The 18,950-nt window shown below is 44.8% G+C and overlaps 1 protein-coding gene across 1 annotated transcript in view; it reads left to right on the top strand.

The window, feature by feature from the left end:
* The window catches only part of BTBD2 (BTB domain containing 2), a 151,262-nt gene extending 132,603 nt beyond the window's left edge, over positions 1-18,659 (top strand). The window contains exons 7-9 of the mRNA XM_086947174.1: positions 373-460; positions 9,861-10,007; positions 17,794-18,659. Of these exons, the coding sequence (XP_086803300.1) occupies positions 373-460; positions 9,861-10,007; positions 17,794-17,955 (397 nt within the window). The 3' untranslated portion in view covers positions 17,956-18,659. The remainder of the gene's footprint in view (positions 1-372; positions 461-9,860; positions 10,008-17,793) is intronic.
* Positions 18,660-18,950: the final 291 nt, after the last annotated feature.

The following is an 18,950-nucleotide window of genomic DNA, read 5'->3' as shown; positions in this document are numbered from 1 at the left end:
GATTGGACTGAATGTTAAATGTAAATAAAATCTGTTTAAAAAGCCATGAGAATAGCAGGTTATTATAAATATAAGAAGCAGTTTATTCTCTTCTTGACCAAGCATTATGAACCTTCTTTATTATTGAATACAAGACCTTGGATCTCCTTTTCAGCTAACATCACTAGAGTACATTTTTTGAAAATCAATGCTTTGCTATTACCTTGTATTATCTGTTAAAACGATTACGAGCAGATAAAAAGTTTTTGATTGTTAAAACCTGAAACGAAGGCTTCGATCTTTAGAATAATAAGCAGCCGATTCAGCCATCGGCGTGCCAGCAGACGCTTCTATTTCATTTTGTTTCTAACCTTGCTTTTGTTTTTGTCTCAGGTTTTCGGTAAACCGAAGGATATTTATAGTTGGCTTTGGATTGTACGGTTCAATACACGGACCAACTGATTATCAAGTAAATATACAGGTATTTAATCCAATCTATTTCCTGTAGACATATATAAAGTAGCTGCCGGTTTGTTGCTAGCATCACTGTCTCTTTAGATAGTGGAGTCTCTTCTACATATAACTCCCGGCTCCCGCCAGGGGTGGTCTTTGCCGCCCATAGTGTTATATTGCCTTCCTACAGAGGCATGATATCAGAGGGTATAAATATTTTGTTAGTTCTGATCATGATATTCTGTGAGAGGATGTTTGCAGCTTCAGAACTCTATTGTTATTGCATCCCAGCAAATGTGAACGTGGTACTCATTATGTTGTACGCGATCCCTGTCTGACAAAAAGCTAATTTTATTTCCCATTATACCAGGTAAAACTCTATACTAAATAATTCCAATAAGAGCAGCCATTGTTGCAATCATTTGCTCATATATTAACGTTGAATCGGAAGGGCAGACTGAATCAAAGGAAACTTTTTTTCCCCTTTGGTCTACAGCAGTGTGGGCAATAAACATTTGTTACTCTAGTATTGGAACTTTCATAGATTCCCATGCTTAAATCATTCCCCGTCATCGAGATGGGAGTCCCTGGTATATACATAAACTAGCAATAGAAACCAGTATAAAAAAGAAAATAGGCCTAGGCCCATACGAGTTTTGTAAAATATCCACCTCTTTTTGTAAAAGAGACCAAATAAAATGAACAACCAATCAGATTAGCCTCACCCTCTAGAACCTTCCTGAGAGAACCTCAGACCCTCAGATTTTCGTAGCCGTTGTGTAACCATATAAATGAAGATGCTAGAGGATGAGCTTTCCCAGGGGAGGAGGGTGGATCGCATGGGAATCTATGAAAGTTTCCAATACTGGAGAACCCCAAAGTGGCAGGTAAGTAACTTGTTTTCTTACTCCATTATTGGAACTTTCGTAGATTCCCATACTTGAATCAGAGTAGCAAGCAGTTATGAGCAAATTTTTTGAACCTTGATTCCTTATTTGTGTTATTGGTTATTAAAACCGAAAGCCATGAGACCTTAATTCATCAAAATCACAAAGTCTATGGTAAATAAACACATTTGTAAACATAAGGAAAATGAAGAAACAAGCAAATGATTTGAAAAATGTGCAAAGAGTTTAAACAGAAAGACGGAAGGAGGGTTGAAAGGGAAAGCTCACCACTTAATAAAGGAGGTTCCTCAGGACTGCCTGGCCCACTGCTGTGTCATTCTGCATTGAAGAATCCAGGCAGTAATGTCTTTTAAATGTATGAGTACTGCTCCAAGTTGCTGCTCTGCAGATGTCCCGGATAAGCACTCTGGCAAAGAGGGCTGTCTAAGAAGAAATCTCCCTCGCTGCTCGGTGACAATACTGGATAGAGCTGGTAATCCAACGAAAAATCCACTGCTTGGAAAGGGGAAAACCCTTACGAGGGGCGCTGAAAGCCACAAAGAGCTGAGGTGACTTCTTGAAGTCCTTAGTACGTTGAAGATAGAACTTCAAGCACCACTGAATGTCCAGTGAGTGGAGTGCTCTCTCCACTGGAGTAGTGGATTGAGGATTTTTTTTTTTTTAGTTTAACCGGCTCTTTCAAATGAAAGTCTGAAGGCACTTTCGGTATGAACTTTGGGTTGGTACGGAGTATCACTGTCCCCTTTTTAAATTGGAGAAAAGGTTCCCAAATAACTGAATAACATATCCACTACTCAAATTACTTCATATTTATACTATACTAATTTTCAACACTAATCCTTTATGGGTTCCGGAGTGGCGTGCTACTCGCCAGAAAAGCGCTTCAACACCCATCACTGGAACAAGTGCTATTTGAATGCAAATCTTTCTTCCCCTTTTATCCCTCTGCTATTCTTCTCACTCCAAGTAACTGACTAATATCCACCACTGAAATTACTTCATATTTCACCATATTAATTCACCCCTAATCCTTTATAGGCTTCCTGAATAGCGAGCGTCAACAAGCGCTATATAAATACAAACCTTTGTCCTCCTCTATCCTTCTGCTATCATTCCAAATCCAAATAACTGACTAACCTATCCACCACTTAAAATGTACTTGCATGTTTCACTATACTAATTCAACACTAATCCTCTATGGGTCCCAGAGTAGCATGCTACTCGCCGAAAAAGCGCTTTGACGCCTCAGGGGTAGTAAGCGCTATATAAATGCAATTACAATACAATACAATGGCAGAAACGCTTCCACAGTAGCCGGTAGGTTTTGTTGGTACTTTGAGCTCGTGCCTGAGAAAGTACGTCTCTACATTCTGCCAACACACTCCCCTCTTTCCACTACTTTTGTCACCCTTGCTTTCCATCCCTTCTCTTGTCACGCTTCCAACATTCCCTTTTCCTTTTTTTAAATGTTATTTTTAATAAGAGAGCAGAGCCTCCATGGGACCATTTCTTCAACTATTCTCAGAATTCATGTATTTCCCTCCCCAGAGGCCTTCTGATGAATACATCTGCCTGTTGATTCCTCACCTTTTGAATTACCTCAATGCACAGAATTCTACGGTAACCCTTCTCCTCAGATCTCCCACATCGACCAGGACGTCCCAATGGAACGGCTCCACATGCGACTCTTTGAAGTCATCGGAGCCATAAGAAGACCACGTTGGCATGTTGATGTCAGTTCCCTTTTTCCGCGACGTCGATGTGTAACTTTTTTTCCCAAGCTCTCCATTTCTGGGAGTTTCTTTGTTGCGTATTGTCGTGACTTTGTAGGCATTGAGGATGACTACTCCTAGATAATCAGGGTTCAAGCCATGCAGAGAATGTGGGGGCCAGATGCCCATCACTGACCCCCATAATGAATGTTTATGGTGTATTTCGTTAAGACCACAACGTCAGGATGTGCAGTTAGTGCAAGCACATGAATCCTAAAGTACTGAAGGAGGCCAAACTATTGATGGCCAAGAACAAGAAGCAGAAAAGAGGTCGCCGTAGGTCAAGACCCCGTTCAAAGTTGCCGACTCCACATACTTCGAGGTCATCGAAAAAACTGAAGAAAAAAGCAGCACTATGGTTCTTGGGGTGGCTCATCGAAGAATGCAACTCCGAAATCAGTGTCTCCGTGTCCCAGAAGGGACGAGATTTCTCAGTTCCTTTCACCTGAGGGGACTCAGGCCCCATCAGAGATGCAACACTTTCACCGTTGCCAAAGTCGACCAGTCCACCTCTGGCTCTGAGGTTTCTGGCACCAAAGCCAAATTTGGTGCCTCCCTGAGCGGCTTCAGAGTCTTTAGAACCAGGATCCGATGTATCCTGCATTTCCGACTTCGGGTATGGATCCGTCGCATTTTTTTGAATGCGATGTTTGGCTTGTTCACCCGAGCAGCAAACCCTACTGGTGTGCCTGTTGGCCTCCTGGGTCCGTTGGCATATTCCCTAGGAGGTTTGCCACCTCACTTTCATCACTTTATTCAGGCACCTCTCCTACCTTTTATTCCAATGGCTCCAGTTTGCGGTCCTTACTTCCGCACCTCGGGTCTTCACAAAGTTGATGCCTGGGGTGGCAGCACATCTCAGAAGGTCGGGGATTCCTGTTTTTAGTAAACAGTCCACCCCCCTCATACCCACCCTCAGATTACACACCGCTCCTAATCACACCTCCCACATCCCTTCACCTGCCTGCCATACCAGCAATTCAGTCATCTATATCAATGATTCTCCCATCCACGTACGCAACACCAACAACGCCAACCGGGCCAATGCGCAGCCACCAACACCCATATCACAGACACCTACCCCAGTCATAACCATTCCAGACACCAGACTGGATGAGATTATGACAACACTTCAACAAATCAAAGAGGAACTCCACGCTTTTAAAGAGTTCATATCGCACCAACCAGGGCGCTCCAGACACTCAAGAAATTTTAGATCAAGCAAGCCCGCTTCTCACTTTCCACTCACCCCCAAACATACTCTTCAATGCTGGAAATCAATACCTTCCCAGAATTCTGCTACCCGCCCAATGCGTAGCATCAACTCACTTTCGGAGAGCGACCTTCGCACTCTTCTACACTCCTATAAACCTGCTCTTATGACCCCCATATCTCCCTCACACTTACCAATTCCTACTATCCCCCCCAACCCTCACAGGTCCTCCACACACAACAATAGAGGAGTCATCGACAATAATCTTAGACAGGTCACACTCACTCAGGATCCCACCTCTTCCCTCATCTCACCTCGTCTTAAATGTACACTCCTGAATTGTAGATCGGCCTCGAGACACGCAGCGGACATAGCTGACCTCATTATCGCTCACAACCTGGACCTGATAATGCTAACCGAAACCTGGCAAACATATTCCTCCTCGCCACTCATCGACATTTTAGTACCCCCAAATTACAACATCAATAGATTGGACAGGACTGGCAAGACATGGGGGGGGAATCGCATGTATTCACTGTAGCATCCTCTCCGTCAATAGAGCTATATCCCCAGTTTTCCCCTCCTGTGAATACCTATGCCTCGACATTAACAGCAACGGCAATCTACTATGCTCTCTACACATTATTGATCATCCACCTGGTGCAACCTCATATTCAACTAACCCCTCATGGACATGGTCACAACTAACACCGGACGACAAAATACCCAAATATTCCTTGGCGACTTTAATCTCCATTGGAACGACCACAGCGACTCAGTGGTCAATAGCCTCAAAACCTTCCTCGGCCCTCTAGACCTTACCCAAATTTGCAACAGCCCTACTCACAATAAAGGTTCAATATTGGATTTCATAATCTCCAAAGGTGACTCCATTCTGCTTGTATCGATCCAACCCTGCGATTGGTCAGACCACCATCTCATCACCTTCTTTATCAATGAATTAGTGAAACTTAATCCGGCTCAACCCACAAAGCCAAAGGTATGGAAAAGAGACGTGAAAAAACTCAACCCTAACACATTACCTTCTTCCATTTACAATCTACTTCTGCCGGCTCCCCCAACGTACATGCTCTCACCAACCACTACCTCAACTCTGTGACCTCGATAATTAATGAGGTTGCTCCCCTTCAACTAAATCTAGTTTCCTCGAAAGACTCAAAACCCTGTCACAATGATCTACTTAACCAAGATAGACGTTGTCTGAGAACTTCGGAACGCAATTGGAGATCAGTTCCATCCGCTAAGCACCTCAAAATTCTGAGGAAAAAAAGAAACGCACACTATCGAAAGATCAAGCGCACAAAAGCAGACCTCTTCAGCCACCAGCTAGACCAAGCAAGAAACCATGCAAAAAAACTGTTTGAGTTCATCAAAACTCAGGCTAAGGATTAACCTCAACGACGATAAGACATAACTCACCCACAACGACCTGTGAAGATTTCTCTACCTTCTTTAATCTAAAGACTGATAACATCAAGAAAGATCTCCTCATCGACCTAAGCTTGCACTCGAGTCCCCACATCAAAACATCCCCTCCTCTACCATCTTCGTCACACCAAACCCTTGCAAAGCTCGACCTTAAAAACGACGCTGCATGATCTTCCTTTGACACTTACACAGAAGAAACGATAGGCAAGATTCGCAGTACCCTGAAGCCTTCCAACCACCTCACTGATCCTCTCCCCGCAAACGCTGTAAAAGACTTTACCCCATTGCTTCTGCCTCTCTGGACCAAAATCCTTAATAGTTCACTCCAGCAAGGTTGCATCCCGGACTCCCTTAAAGTGGGACAAGTATCACCCATCCTAAAGAAGCCAACAGCCGACCCCACGGACCTAAACAATTATCGCCCTATTTCCAATATTCCTACCTTAGCCAAACTGTTGGAAAAATGTGTACACCATCAACTAACAAAACACATCGATCACTTTGACCTCCTGAACATTCTCCAACCAGGCTTCCGAGCAAGCCACAGCACAGAATCAGCTAACACACACTTAATTGATGATGCGTTACAAATACTTGATCAGAACGGCACATGCCTACTCATCCTACTAGACCTCTCTTCAGCCTTCGATACGGTGAAACACGAGAACTTGATAGACCTGTTGAATCACAGAATGGGTCTATCAGGGTCAGTGCTTAACTGGTTTACTTCTTTTCTTCGAAACCGGACACAAAAATTAAAAGTCAACAACATCCTATCCAAACCCGTTCCAGTAACGTTAGGAGTCCCGCAAGGATCCTCCCTATCCCCGACACTGTTAAATTCATTCATGGAACCACTCACCGTTCTGTTGCAAGCATCAAGCGTGCACTATCGCATGTATGCAGACGATACCCAGCTTTACCTTAAGTTAAACACCCCTGAAGACATTAAACTGCTCAATGCAACGCTTGGGAACACACAGACATGGCTAGCAGCGAACCATCTCAAATTGAACGCTTTAAAAACTGAATTCCTCCTAATAGCCCCACCCGCCAAAGTACCCCTCATGCAGGATTGGCTGAAACATCTTACTGCATTCAACGTTCAACCAACCATTGTGGACTCAGCAAAATCATTAGGTATAAGCCTCGACGGCAACCTCAATATGCAGAAACACAATTGTAATGCTACTAAGGGAGCAAACTTCCAGATTAATACACTGAGGAAGCTGAAACCCTTCCTGCCCGCCAATGACTTCAAGATGGCAGTTCAAGCTCTAGTTATCCCTCGGGTAGATTACAGAAGTGTCGCTCTCTGTGGCCTCCCTAAAACGACAACAGCACCCCTAAGAGGCTCCATCAATGCTGCAGCGAGACTCATCACTGGCACGAAAAAAAGCTCCCACATCTCCCCAGACTTAAAATCCTTGAGTTGGCTACCATTTGAAGCCAGAATTCACCTGAAAATTGCGTGTATGACACAGAAGGCCATACATCACAATGCACCCAGATACCTCCCACCGAAACTGACAATCTCTGGTGGTACCAGATCCACAAGAAGTGCAGAAAACCTACTATTGAACCCACAAAGATTCAACAAGAAAAAACATATAAACGATCCTTCTCAAGGATGGCACCCAGAATCTGGAATATGGCCATCTGAATCTGCCCGATGATTGCATGGACATACTGAAGGAGTCTAAGAGACCTTCCACTCGGACTTCATATGCTTACAAGTGGAAGAGGTTTTGTATCTGGTGCCAGTCTAAGAACCATGATCCTACGACCTGCAAGGAAGATGTCATCCTTCCTTACCTTTTACATTTGGCGCAGTCTGGCCTTAATGTCCATTCCATTAAGGTTCATCTTGCTGCATTGACTGCCTACAGGAAATGCCCTTCACAGACTTCCTTTTTCCAGATCCCTGTGATCAAAGACTTTCTGGAAGGCTTGAAGAAAGTATTCCCTCCTGTCAGGCTTCCCTCGCCTTCATGGGAATTGAATGTGGTGCTGTCCAGATTGATGAAGGAGCCTTTTGAACCTATTCATAAGGCTTCGTTGCAGCACCTGTCCTGGAAGGCGGCGTTCCTCGTGGCCATTACATCGGCCCGCAGGGTGAGTGAAATTCAGGCGTTGTGTTGTAATGAACCTTACACTGTATTTCATGCTGCTAAGGTTGTTATGCGTACTCACCCTAAATTTCTTCCCAAGGTTATTTCTGATTTTCATGTCAACCAGACTATAACTTTGCCTACGTTTTTTCAGAACCCTTCATCCCCAGCGGAGAGGTCTCTCCATTCCCTGGATGTTAGGAGGGTGTTGAAATTTTATCTGGATAAAACCAAGGATATTCGTAGGTCTGACCAGTTGTTTATCAATTATGGGTCGGTCAGGACGGGTCTTGCGACCTCGAAGCAGTCCATCTCTAGGTGGATTGTGTCCTGCATACAATTGTGTTACCAAAAGGCTAATAAGACCTTGGGAGGTAAGCCTAAGGCTCATTCCACCAGGGGCAAAGCTGCCACGACGGCTCTGCTCCGTAACGTGCCGATTGCTGAAATCTGCAAGGCAGCCACTTGGAAGTCGGTTCATACCTTTGCTAAGCATTACTGCCTGGACACTGACGCCAGGGCAGACGCTCTGGTTGGCCAGGCTTCGCTGCGGAATTTGTTCGCACAGTAGTGGCGTTATGTATTTATTCTCCACCGCCGCTTTGGTGTGGGGATGGGCTTGCCATTCTATTCACTAGATTATGACTATACACCGAGATCCCCTACTACAGAAGGAGTAGTTTCTGTCCTGTAACTCCAGTTCTGTAGTAGGGGTATCTCTGTTATAGTCATAAGCGCCCGCCCTCCTCCCCGGTGGAGATTTTTTCATCATACAAGAATGCGACAGGTCTGGCGTGCTTCGCCTTCAAAAAGAACTGAAGTAAGAGGGACCTGCTATGCATTCTGGGATACTGGGAGAAGTTCTGGAAAGTTCTCTTAAAGGCACAGTATCCTATTTAAGCCACATAATGGCAGCCTATGGGGCTTGTCTGTCCCTGCCTTCCTCTCTATCATTCCTGAGTCTTTGACTGGGGAGGCAGGTTTCTCTATGGTAGAAACTAGCAGGCTGTACTGTGTGTGGTGAATTTTGGTGGAATTTCTAGTTGAAGTACTGGACAGTGTAGCCTGTGGATATAGGCTGCATTATTTGTCTTTAAATTATCTCTTAAGTGTCTTTGCAGTTTCTGCATTATTTTGACAACTTAAGAGATTATTTTTGATTGCCGGGGTCCACGCACATGGGTGGGACTATTCACTAGATTATGACTATACACAGAGATCCCCTACTACAGAACTGACATCAGCACGCTGACGAGGTTTTGTTATAGGTCCGATTAAATCATGCGGAGTCGCGTGCAGAGCCGTATCATTGTGACGTCCTTGTCGACGTGGGAGAGCTGAGGAGAAATGTTTCAGTGGGATGCAGCGCATTGGGATAATTCAAAAGGTGAGAAACCCACAGGCAGATACTGTATCCACCAGAAAAAGCATTACCAAAGGTAAGTAACTTGTTCGTTTTTTCCATTTTATTCTGCATGTGATTGTGGAATGGGATTCAATACTTTCATTCCTCCTTTTAACCATTTCAGACTGCTTTTCCCTAACTTTGTCTCCCAACCTCACTTTTTCTACTATAATGTTTATTAAAACTATAGTTCCCTAACTGAGGTACTCTATGGGGTCCTCTATCTTTGTAATTCATACTTATTTGCCTTGGTTTAAGTACTATTTTCTTCAAAACAGTCTTTCCGTTAGTACACTTTATTCTAAATGAGTTTTTAGTTATTCGGTTGCTCAGTATTTGGTTTATATTTTTTTCCCCTATGAATTTAACCACCATGACTTGACTACCAACGTCATCTGTATCAAATTGTAAAATAAATCTACAAGAACCGTTTTGATTGGAGTTAAGATTTTGGTGCTTTAGTTTGAATGCCACCTGTGATTTCTGCATTCTAATAAACATGTTTTTTTACTACTACATGAAAAATATTGCATGCATCTTGCTAACCTCTCCCACCTATATGTCTTCTAGATTATCCACACAGATAGCAATACGGTACTGGGTCAGAACGACACCGGGTTTAGCTGTGATGGATCCTCAAATACATTCCGGGTGATGTTTAAGGAGCCTGTAGAGATTTTACCCAATGTTAATTATACTGCATGCGCTACACTGAAGGTAAAATTTGAGAAAAATAGTTTTTTATACATAGTATTTTAATTGCTCCAAGAGTTATCGTACTGGCTTGGTATTTGTATGCACTCTGCCATATTAGAATGTTGCAATTTGAAGGCATATAAGTGGTGTTTCGGATATTGATCTGAAGATAGTAGATAGCAGAGAAATGTTTTTTCCCCCAAAAAGATCTCATGTCATTCCTGTGTCCAGATTAGTTAAGCTTGACCAATCCCCAGCAGGGAGACAAGATGCTTATTTCTGCTAACTTCTACCAGTATTATTTGGGATACTGTCAAAATTCTTCAGTTATATCTGATGAGCTATTCTCCCTTCTTGTATGAAAATTAACTTTAGGAACTTTTGAAAAATAAAATGCACCACGATGCCACGGTTAACAATTATTTCCAAAATGTACACAAGGAAACCTAGTGACTTCTTTCATATTCTCTCAATTGTTTGTCAGGGGTGACTTTTGGCCCTATTACTTTTCTATTTGTTCTTGAATGATATGAAAACATGAAACAAAAAGACATCATACTCTGAAGATGATGCTGTGATTCTCTCAAGAAAGCAAAATGAAATGCATAGTCTTTTTTTATAGCTTTGAAAAAATTGTGGAGCCAAGGTTCTCCTAATTAATCCCTCAAAAACTAAAATCTTGGCATTAGAACCATTGCAATGTCTAGGAGGTTGCCTATGATCAATGGACATACAATTGAAAGTGTACGATCATATGATTTACCTGGGTATACATTCAAACCACAAATTGTGCTGGTGTGATCATAGAGACAAGGCAGCAATTACACTCGAGAGTCCAACTGCACTATACTTCTGCTTACAAATAACACTGGCACATATTCTTTGATTGCAATATTAAAGATATAGAGGCAGAATGTACTTGCTGCTGCAGTTTATGGAGATGAACTCTGGGGATATAGCAAAACCAAGAAATTACAAGTAATAGAAAAAACCTTTTTGAGAGCACTGTTAATTTAGATCCTGGAGCACTGCTTTTCTCCTTGTACATCGACATTTTCATCATACCCCGTGACGTACTGGCTACACCTGAATAGAAACCAATACAGGGAAGTATATTTAAGATCTGTAATTGAAGTATCTACAGACGTCAAGCTCTCTAGCAATCTTTTGGCGTCCTAAATCAAAAGGATATTAGTAGAATTTGGTTCCTTCCACATATGAAATAATCCGGCAAGAAGTAAATGCAAAGTTGATGCCCAAGTCAAGGAAGCCTACTGGGACATTAAACGTAAGATGGCTACTTTGACTGCGGAAACTTCACGTCTGACTATTTAAGTTTTTGTAAATCAGTGGTTGGGGACAGGAAATATTTGGACTACATTTGGCTGGAGGCATGGTGTTCTTTGTATCTGAAATGTACACTTGATGCATTGCCAGCTAGTGTTTATCTGTCAAAGTTAAGCAGTAGTCCAATATCCAGTGATCTATGCGACTGTGACTTTAGGGTGTGTGTGCAAAGCAGCATAAAGTGCAAAATGATATCAAAGACTAAAACCCCACGCTAAAAGTAGCTAATGCCATTATTTAAACTCCATTCTGTTGCTACACTAAAGCACTTTGTTACAGAATTGACTCTCCCTCATTTTTCCTGCTTGTTTCATGTTCTGCTTGGGCGGTGTGGGTAATTATGAGAAGATAAACTCTGGTTTCTGAATCAGTGTCACTAGTGCCTTCATTCAAGCCTCACCCTGACATTGTTTGTACTGTAGCACCTGCACTTTAACACACAACTGACTCGCCTGCAATCTTCACGCCTGCTCCATGTGATATTTGAGACTTGTGACTCTTTGTGAGAAGATTAACTCTGGACTCTCAAACAGTGACCTGATTGTGAGATGTCTGTGTGTAATTTTTATCGGCCTACTTTAGGTAAAAAACAACAGTATTAGTGCTATCTGATAAAGACTCTAGTTGTATATTCTTTACCTTTTTAATTTCCTCCTGGCGTTTGTCTGGATCTAGATATTTTTCATCAGCAGTACCCCTGCATGTAGGTAGATGGTTTTGGTCGGCCCAGCGTCCATCGTTGGTGTTGTGCGCGCGCCCGAAATGACGGCGCAGGACCTATATAGACGCAGCCTGGGCGTGCTGACGTCAGTTGTTTCTTTGTCCATGCCAGCCTAAGCGCAGATCCAGAGACAGCTACCCTTAGCCGTTTTTTGGCTAATATTTTTTTGAGAGTTTTTCTGAGTCTTGGACTCCTGGTGTGGTCTAGATGTCCCAGTATTGGACCGGATTGAAGCCCTGCGGATCCTGTCATCGGATAATGTCCGTGACGGATCCGCACCTCGTATGCCTCTGGGTGAAGTCGTGCTCAGAGTGCCGGGCCATGAACCACTAGTCCTTGCGGGAGCAGTCCCGAAAGCTGTTGGAGGCCTGTTGCTCAACTCTGCAACGCTCCTGTTCTCGATCGACGGGAAGGTCCTGAGAACAGTTACAGAACCCGCACTCCTCCTCCTATTCAAAATGCTCAAAGCGCTCAGCTAAGTACAAGAAGACGAAGAAGCATAGGTGTGCTTCGGCTGCACCCGTTCTGTCAGCAAACTCGACATAGGACACAAAGCATCGTCGCTGTAGGCCTCTGTCCTCTGAGCTGCTTTCCAAGACATCTTCGACCCTCCCCACTTTTCCGGGAGCCGGAGCGTCTCCTGCCCAACTATGAAAGTTCTATGAGACCATGCACCTCATCTTTGGGCAGCCCTGCTCAGCTGGTGCCCCTTTGGGCCTCGTGGAGTTGGTTGGGGACTTTAGTGCTGGCGGGTTTGGCCACGGCTTTGGAGGGCTCCCATGGATATGTTCTCAGATCTGGACAGAGGTCTGTCAATCCAGCTCAACCTTCCCTGATTTAGATCCTGTTGGTGACGCTTCTGATGCCGACCATGCCCCAGATCAACCTCGACCCTGTCCTTGTCCTCGACGTGGACACAGTGTTGGACTGATGTCAGTTCTGACGCTGAAAGGCTCTTTTGTCCCTGTGTTCATCTCTGATGTTGATTTTGTGCTTGTGGTGCAGAGGACTGGGAGGGGCAGCTGAACCCTTTAACTGACCAGCTTGAAGACTCCATGGACTGTAAGCTGGACCTTGGTGAGGCCAATGGGTTAGACACTTTTCCTGACACTGGCTTACTTTCTCCCCCTTCCGTCTGCCTTTTGTCCCTCTGAAAGTGTCCACTAGCCACAGCCGGTCCGGCCCAGCCACAGAGGCATGCAAGCTGTCCAGTCTCTGCGTGACCACGGATGTGGAACTCAGCGTCTTTGTAGGTCAGGGATCCAGCAGGCGGGCCTGTCCACCCTTTCCCCCTCTGTCTCCAAACCCTCCTAGTCCAATGTTTTAGGCCCATCATCGGCCAGTCGGAGTCAGGATTCGCCATTACCTCCTCCGCTGGCAGTCCATCACGTCAGACATGTGGGTTCTGCAGATAGTCCAAAGGGGGTACTCCCTCTCCTTCGAGACTACCCCTCCCTCCATGCCACCCTCTTACGACCACATGTCGGAGGATCATTTGATGCTTCTCTGCAAGGAGGTTACGCTATCTTGGAAAGAGGGACCCTAGAGAAGTTTCCCGTGCCAGGCGTAGGACGTGGTTGTTATTTATGCTACTTTATGGTGCCCTAAAAAGACAAAGGCCTGCGTCCTATCTTAGACCTCCGGAGCCTCAACTTCTTCCTTCGGAAAGAGAAGTTCGAAAAGTTTACTTTGGCTTGGGTCCTTTCTTCCCTCGACCCAGGAGACTGGATGGTAGCGTTGGATTTGCAGGGCGCTTATTTCCATATCCCCGTCCTTCCTGCCCACCCACAGATGTTACTTACGGTTCATGGTGGGTCATCACTTTAAGTTCACCGTGCTTCCATTTTGCCTTATAAGTGCCTCTTGCGTGTTCACAAAAGTGATGGCGGTTGCAGCTCATCTGCGCAGATCAGGGGTACCAGTCTTTACCTATCTCAACAACTGGCTGTTGAAGGCGGCTCGCCCCAGGCTGTTGTCTCCCACTTCCAGGCTACGGTGGACCTCCTGCATTTGCTGGGGTTTAACGTGCCGAAGTCACACCTGACTCCCTCTCCGATGCTCCCTTTCATGGGAGTCATTTTGGACACAGTGCATGTTCGGGCCTATCCTCCCAAGCAGCGAGTCCGGTATATTCAGGCTATGATATCAATGTTTCAGCCTCTATCCCGGATTTCGGTGAGAATGACTGAGGCTGCTGGGCCTCATGACCTCTTGCTGGTGGATCATGGCAGTTGGCATATGTGGGATCTGGGGTTTCAGTGGGTGCAGCAAACAGAGAATCTTTCCAACTCTGTCCAGTTCTCAGAGTGAACTATGCACCAACTGCAGTCGTGGCTAACGAGGCAGATACCTCTTACTTCCCCAGCCAGATCTGACTGTGGTGACAGTTGGGTCACTGCTGAGTTGGGGCGACCACCTGGGAGAGATGGAGAGCAGAGACCTCTGGTCTGCGGCAGAGTCCGGTCTCCATAGCAACCTTTTGGAGTTCCAGGAAATCAGACAGGCACTGAAGGCATTCCTTCCCTCTTTCAAAGGGAAAGTGGTGCAGGTGTTCATGGAAAACACCACTGCCAAGTGGTAATGTAACAAACGGATCGGGTAGGGTGGTGGACCCTTTGTCAGGAAGCTCGCCGCCTCAGGACATGGCTGGAACATCTGGGCATACCCCTGGTGGTTCACCACGCGGTGGGTTCTCTGAACACTCGAGCGGACGAACTCTGCCATCAGTGCCTAGGTGATCACGAATGGCGTCTCAATCTGGAGTTGGCACAAGGTCTCTTTCAGCGGAATGGAGAACCTTGGTTAGATCAGTTTGCCTCCGAAGAGCACACACAATGTCAGCAGTATTGCGTGTTGGGGTTTCTAAAGTGGCGCTCGCCCGGCAAGGCTTTTTGTTGCAAGTGGACTTTCGACCAGCTTTACACCTTTCTGCCTATACCACTTCCTGAGTGCTCAGGAAGATCGAGCACGACCAAGCTCAAGTTATTCTTGTTGCTCCGGATTGGGCATGAAGAGTCTGGTAGTCTGACCTTCTGAGCATGGCCATCGATCCTCCGCTCAAACTGCCCCTCCGGGAGGATCTTCTTTTGCACCAGCAGGGGAGGGTTCTTCATCTGAACCTGTCAAGCCTCCACCTCCTGGCTTGGAGTTTGAGCGGCAGCAGTTGACTGCTTTCAACCTTCTACCTGAAGTCTGTGATGTCATCTGGGCAGACGGGCATCCCTACACTAAAACGGTATACGCCTGTAGTTGGAACAAATTTGTGGCATGGTGCACAGCAAAGGCTGTTGATCCCCTTTCAAAAGGTCCTGTTGTACATACTTTCTTTGGCCCAGCGGCACCCTACTACAGGTTCACATTTGCAAAGATTCCAAAAACCATAGTGCATTGCCTGCACATGCCCACTGGGCGTGACAAACCATTGCTGCATTATTTATACCACCTGCGAGTTGCTTTTCCTCACAGCCATCCCCATGAAAAAAAACGAGAGGAGCCTGAAACGCGTCTGGACTTTTTGGCAGAAGTAATTGCTGTACCCACCATTCTGTTGTTGAATGCTGCCTTGTTGAATAATGGAAAAAACGAGCTGAGAGGGCCTCCAAGTTCTGGTGCTTTCAAATGGAATATTGTGCGGCCTGCTATGGCCCCAGAGAGCCCCATCCCTGCGGATGAGCAGGTCAAGCGCCGTCACGAGTCGGGGCTGAAATGAACATCGCGAGTTTAGCGAGGTGAAAATCGGTATGGCTGCAGTTTGGTGTGATGCAGAAACCCACTTTGGAAGATGAAACACACCTAGGAAACAGTAGCGGCTGCTCCTACTATAGGTTCACGTTTGCAAAGACTCAAACAACCATGGTGCATTGCCTGCACACGCCCACTGGGCGGGACAAACCATTGCTGCATTATTTATAACACCTGCAAGCTGCTTTTCCTCACAGCCATCCCCATGAAAAAAGGCGAGAGAGTCTGAAACACGTTGTGACTTTTTGGCAGAAGTAATTGCTGTACCCTCCATTCTGTTGTTGAATGCTGCCTTGCTGAATAAAGGAAAAAACGCGCTGTGAGAGGGCCTCCAAGTTCTGGTGCATTCAAATGGAATATAGATTTCAAAAGTACCCCATTTAGAAGAGCCCACTTGCAGGTAGGTAAATCTTCGTATTTATTGTGCAGGGTAACAGCGCAGTGGAGGGAAAACAATGTCCAAATGAATCTGTCTGCCTGATGCGTTTCATGCTCCTCGAGCATTTCTTCAGAGGCTTCATTTCAAACACTACGTGGAGCACCGTCCTCATTTAAATCAAAAACACCTGCCCCAGTGGGCGTTGGCTCACCCAGAGCCTGCTGGTATTAGTAGTGCCAAAATATTGAAGCAGTGAGCTGCTCCTAAGCAGTGTCCGTGTTAAAAAAAAATAAAAACCCCAATGGGTCTGTAAATTGTCACACAGCCTCTGCTCTGCACATTCAAACCTGCATCACGACCTTCCTGTCCTTCATGCTGCTCGCCAAATAACTGCAGCACGGTCCACTTGTCTGCCTGACGCGTTTCATGCTCCTTGAGCATTTCTTCAGAGGCTTCATTTCAAACACTGTGTGGAGCACCAGCCTCATTTAAATCATTCACATCTGTCCCAGTGGGCGTTGGCTTACCCAGAGCCTGCTGGTATTATTAGTGGCAAATTTGTCACACAGCCTCTTCGCTGCACATTCAAACCTGCATCACAACCGTCCTGTCCTGCACATTAAAAAACGAAGATACCTGCAAGTTGGCTCTTTAAAATGGGGGTACTTTTGAATGTGGATATATATATATATATATATATATATATATATATATATATATATATATATATATATATATATATATATATATATATATATACACTCACACTGAGTGTATATAAATATATTCTTCAATATAAAAGCCAAAGTTACAGGGACGTTATAGTTAAGTTCAGATTTTACACACACAAAAACCCAGAAATTCAGCAGTTCTAGTTATATCAAGAAACTATAACTGGTGCCCCCTTCCCCCAATGGGTCCTATGGTATCGGGGTATCCCTAACCTGCTCCTTTATATTACTTTCTTTTTTTTACTTCAGGACAGGGGACATGTCCTGCACTGGCTCGTTGCAACATATTTCTGATGATGCCAGCCAATTAGAGCGCTGGCTCCTGCGGCATCCTGATTCCCTCAGGAGTGAGATGGCCCATGGAAACTAAGGCTGCCTGGGTCAATCGGAGCACTCTTTTTAAATTGGTGCTCCCGCGAATGTTTCTCAAGTCTCTTTCGGACAGAACTGCCAGATATACAATTTTTTTTACCCTTTATATCTCACAAAACTAGTGAACGAATTTACACTACATCCCAAAAAGCACATTCTGTCGACCAGGATCTAGTGTCCTACCAAATGTGATGTAATTCCCTTCAGCAGTGTTTTCTGCAGTCTTGTCTGAAAGTCTAGGGAAAATGCATGGCGGTTTTGGGACCACCGACCCTCTCCCCCCTTTTTTTATCTCCGACCTTGCTTGGATCACCCCGAAACTTTCCTTGCACGAACTAGTCATAAAGTAGGACTTTTTGGGAAAGAGTTGTCAAGTAGTCCCAAAGTTATTAGCAACACAAAATACGCTTCTCCTATGGAATGGCTGACAGCTGTTGATATACATGTATTGACTTTTTTTTTACCATGTGTGCTTATCTTAAATGCTGCCGCTAATGTATTTTGCTTTTGTTTTAGGGCCCAGACTCTCACTATGGAACAAAAGGCCTGCGCAAAGTCATCCACGAATCTCCTACCACAGGTGCAAAAACCTGCTTCACATTCTGCTATGCGGCTGGGAACAACAATGGCACTTCCGTGGAGGATGGACAGATCCCAGAGATGATTTTCTACACATAATGGGTGATGGTTCACCTGCAAACCTCAACTGACGGACTGTCAGGATGCCCCTCTCCATTCTGAACAATGGGTGTTGGCTAAGGTGCACTGTGCTCACGGTGCTATCCAAGCCAAAGATCTCCTTACAGATGAGAAACCCTGTGCTGCTGAGTTTATGGCCACATTCTAGCAGCTTCCCAGTTATCCGTTGTGGGTTGCCTGTGGATAGAATTTTATATATCTCTAAATACTTGCACACACATATGTATGAAGCAGAATTGCCTTCTAAAAATTCTTGAATGTAGATGGAGCTGCTTAAGAGTACTGAAGTTCTCGATTCATGCGGTTTTCCCTGCCGCCCTGGTGTAGTTGAAGGCCTTGAAAGACTTGAGAAAAAACTGATTCCTCTGCATGCAGAGAGGAATATGAGGAGGGGACTGTGGCGATCCATTTCACTGAAAGAACACTTGAAAATATGATACTTCTTCACAAATCCACCTAAGGTTATACTGTCATAGCTGGACGTTTGGTGGGATTAAAGCGAGAGACTGTTACAAATCAACTCCCTTCAAATGGCCGATGTGAAGGCAAGCACTTTGGTTGCATTCTCTCTTGTTTTCTTCTGATTGTTGATGTAACAGACCATTGTTTGTATTGAGCTTTATGGTGCAAACCCATCAAAGCATTATTTCTTGTATGAATGAATGAATGACTGACTGACCACAGTTCTGTGTTGTGTGCCTTTCTTTACCATCGACTAGTTTGTTGGGGAAACTGGAGTGTTCAGGTAAATTTTAAAAAGTCTGTATTTTGAAAAGCGTCATAGCTAGGTCTCCAATCTATTCCTGAAGTGCAGCAATTTTTAAACATTCGAATGGACTCTGTCTCTCTCTACATGCCCCTAGCGCTCAAGCTGTCTTTCCTCTATCTCATGTGGGACTCTGGATTCCAATAAGATTATTTCCACATATGTTTTATGTAGGAGAAGATCAAAAAGGAGAAAAAGTGTTACAGGG

Source organism: Lissotriton vulgaris, chromosome 12, assembly GCF_964263255.1.
Source record: "Lissotriton vulgaris chromosome 12, aLisVul1.2, whole genome shotgun sequence".
In the NCBI taxonomy this organism is placed as follows: Eukaryota; Metazoa; Chordata; class Amphibia; order Caudata; family Salamandridae; genus Lissotriton; species Lissotriton vulgaris.
This window is presented reverse-complemented; position numbering and strand designations above follow the sequence as displayed.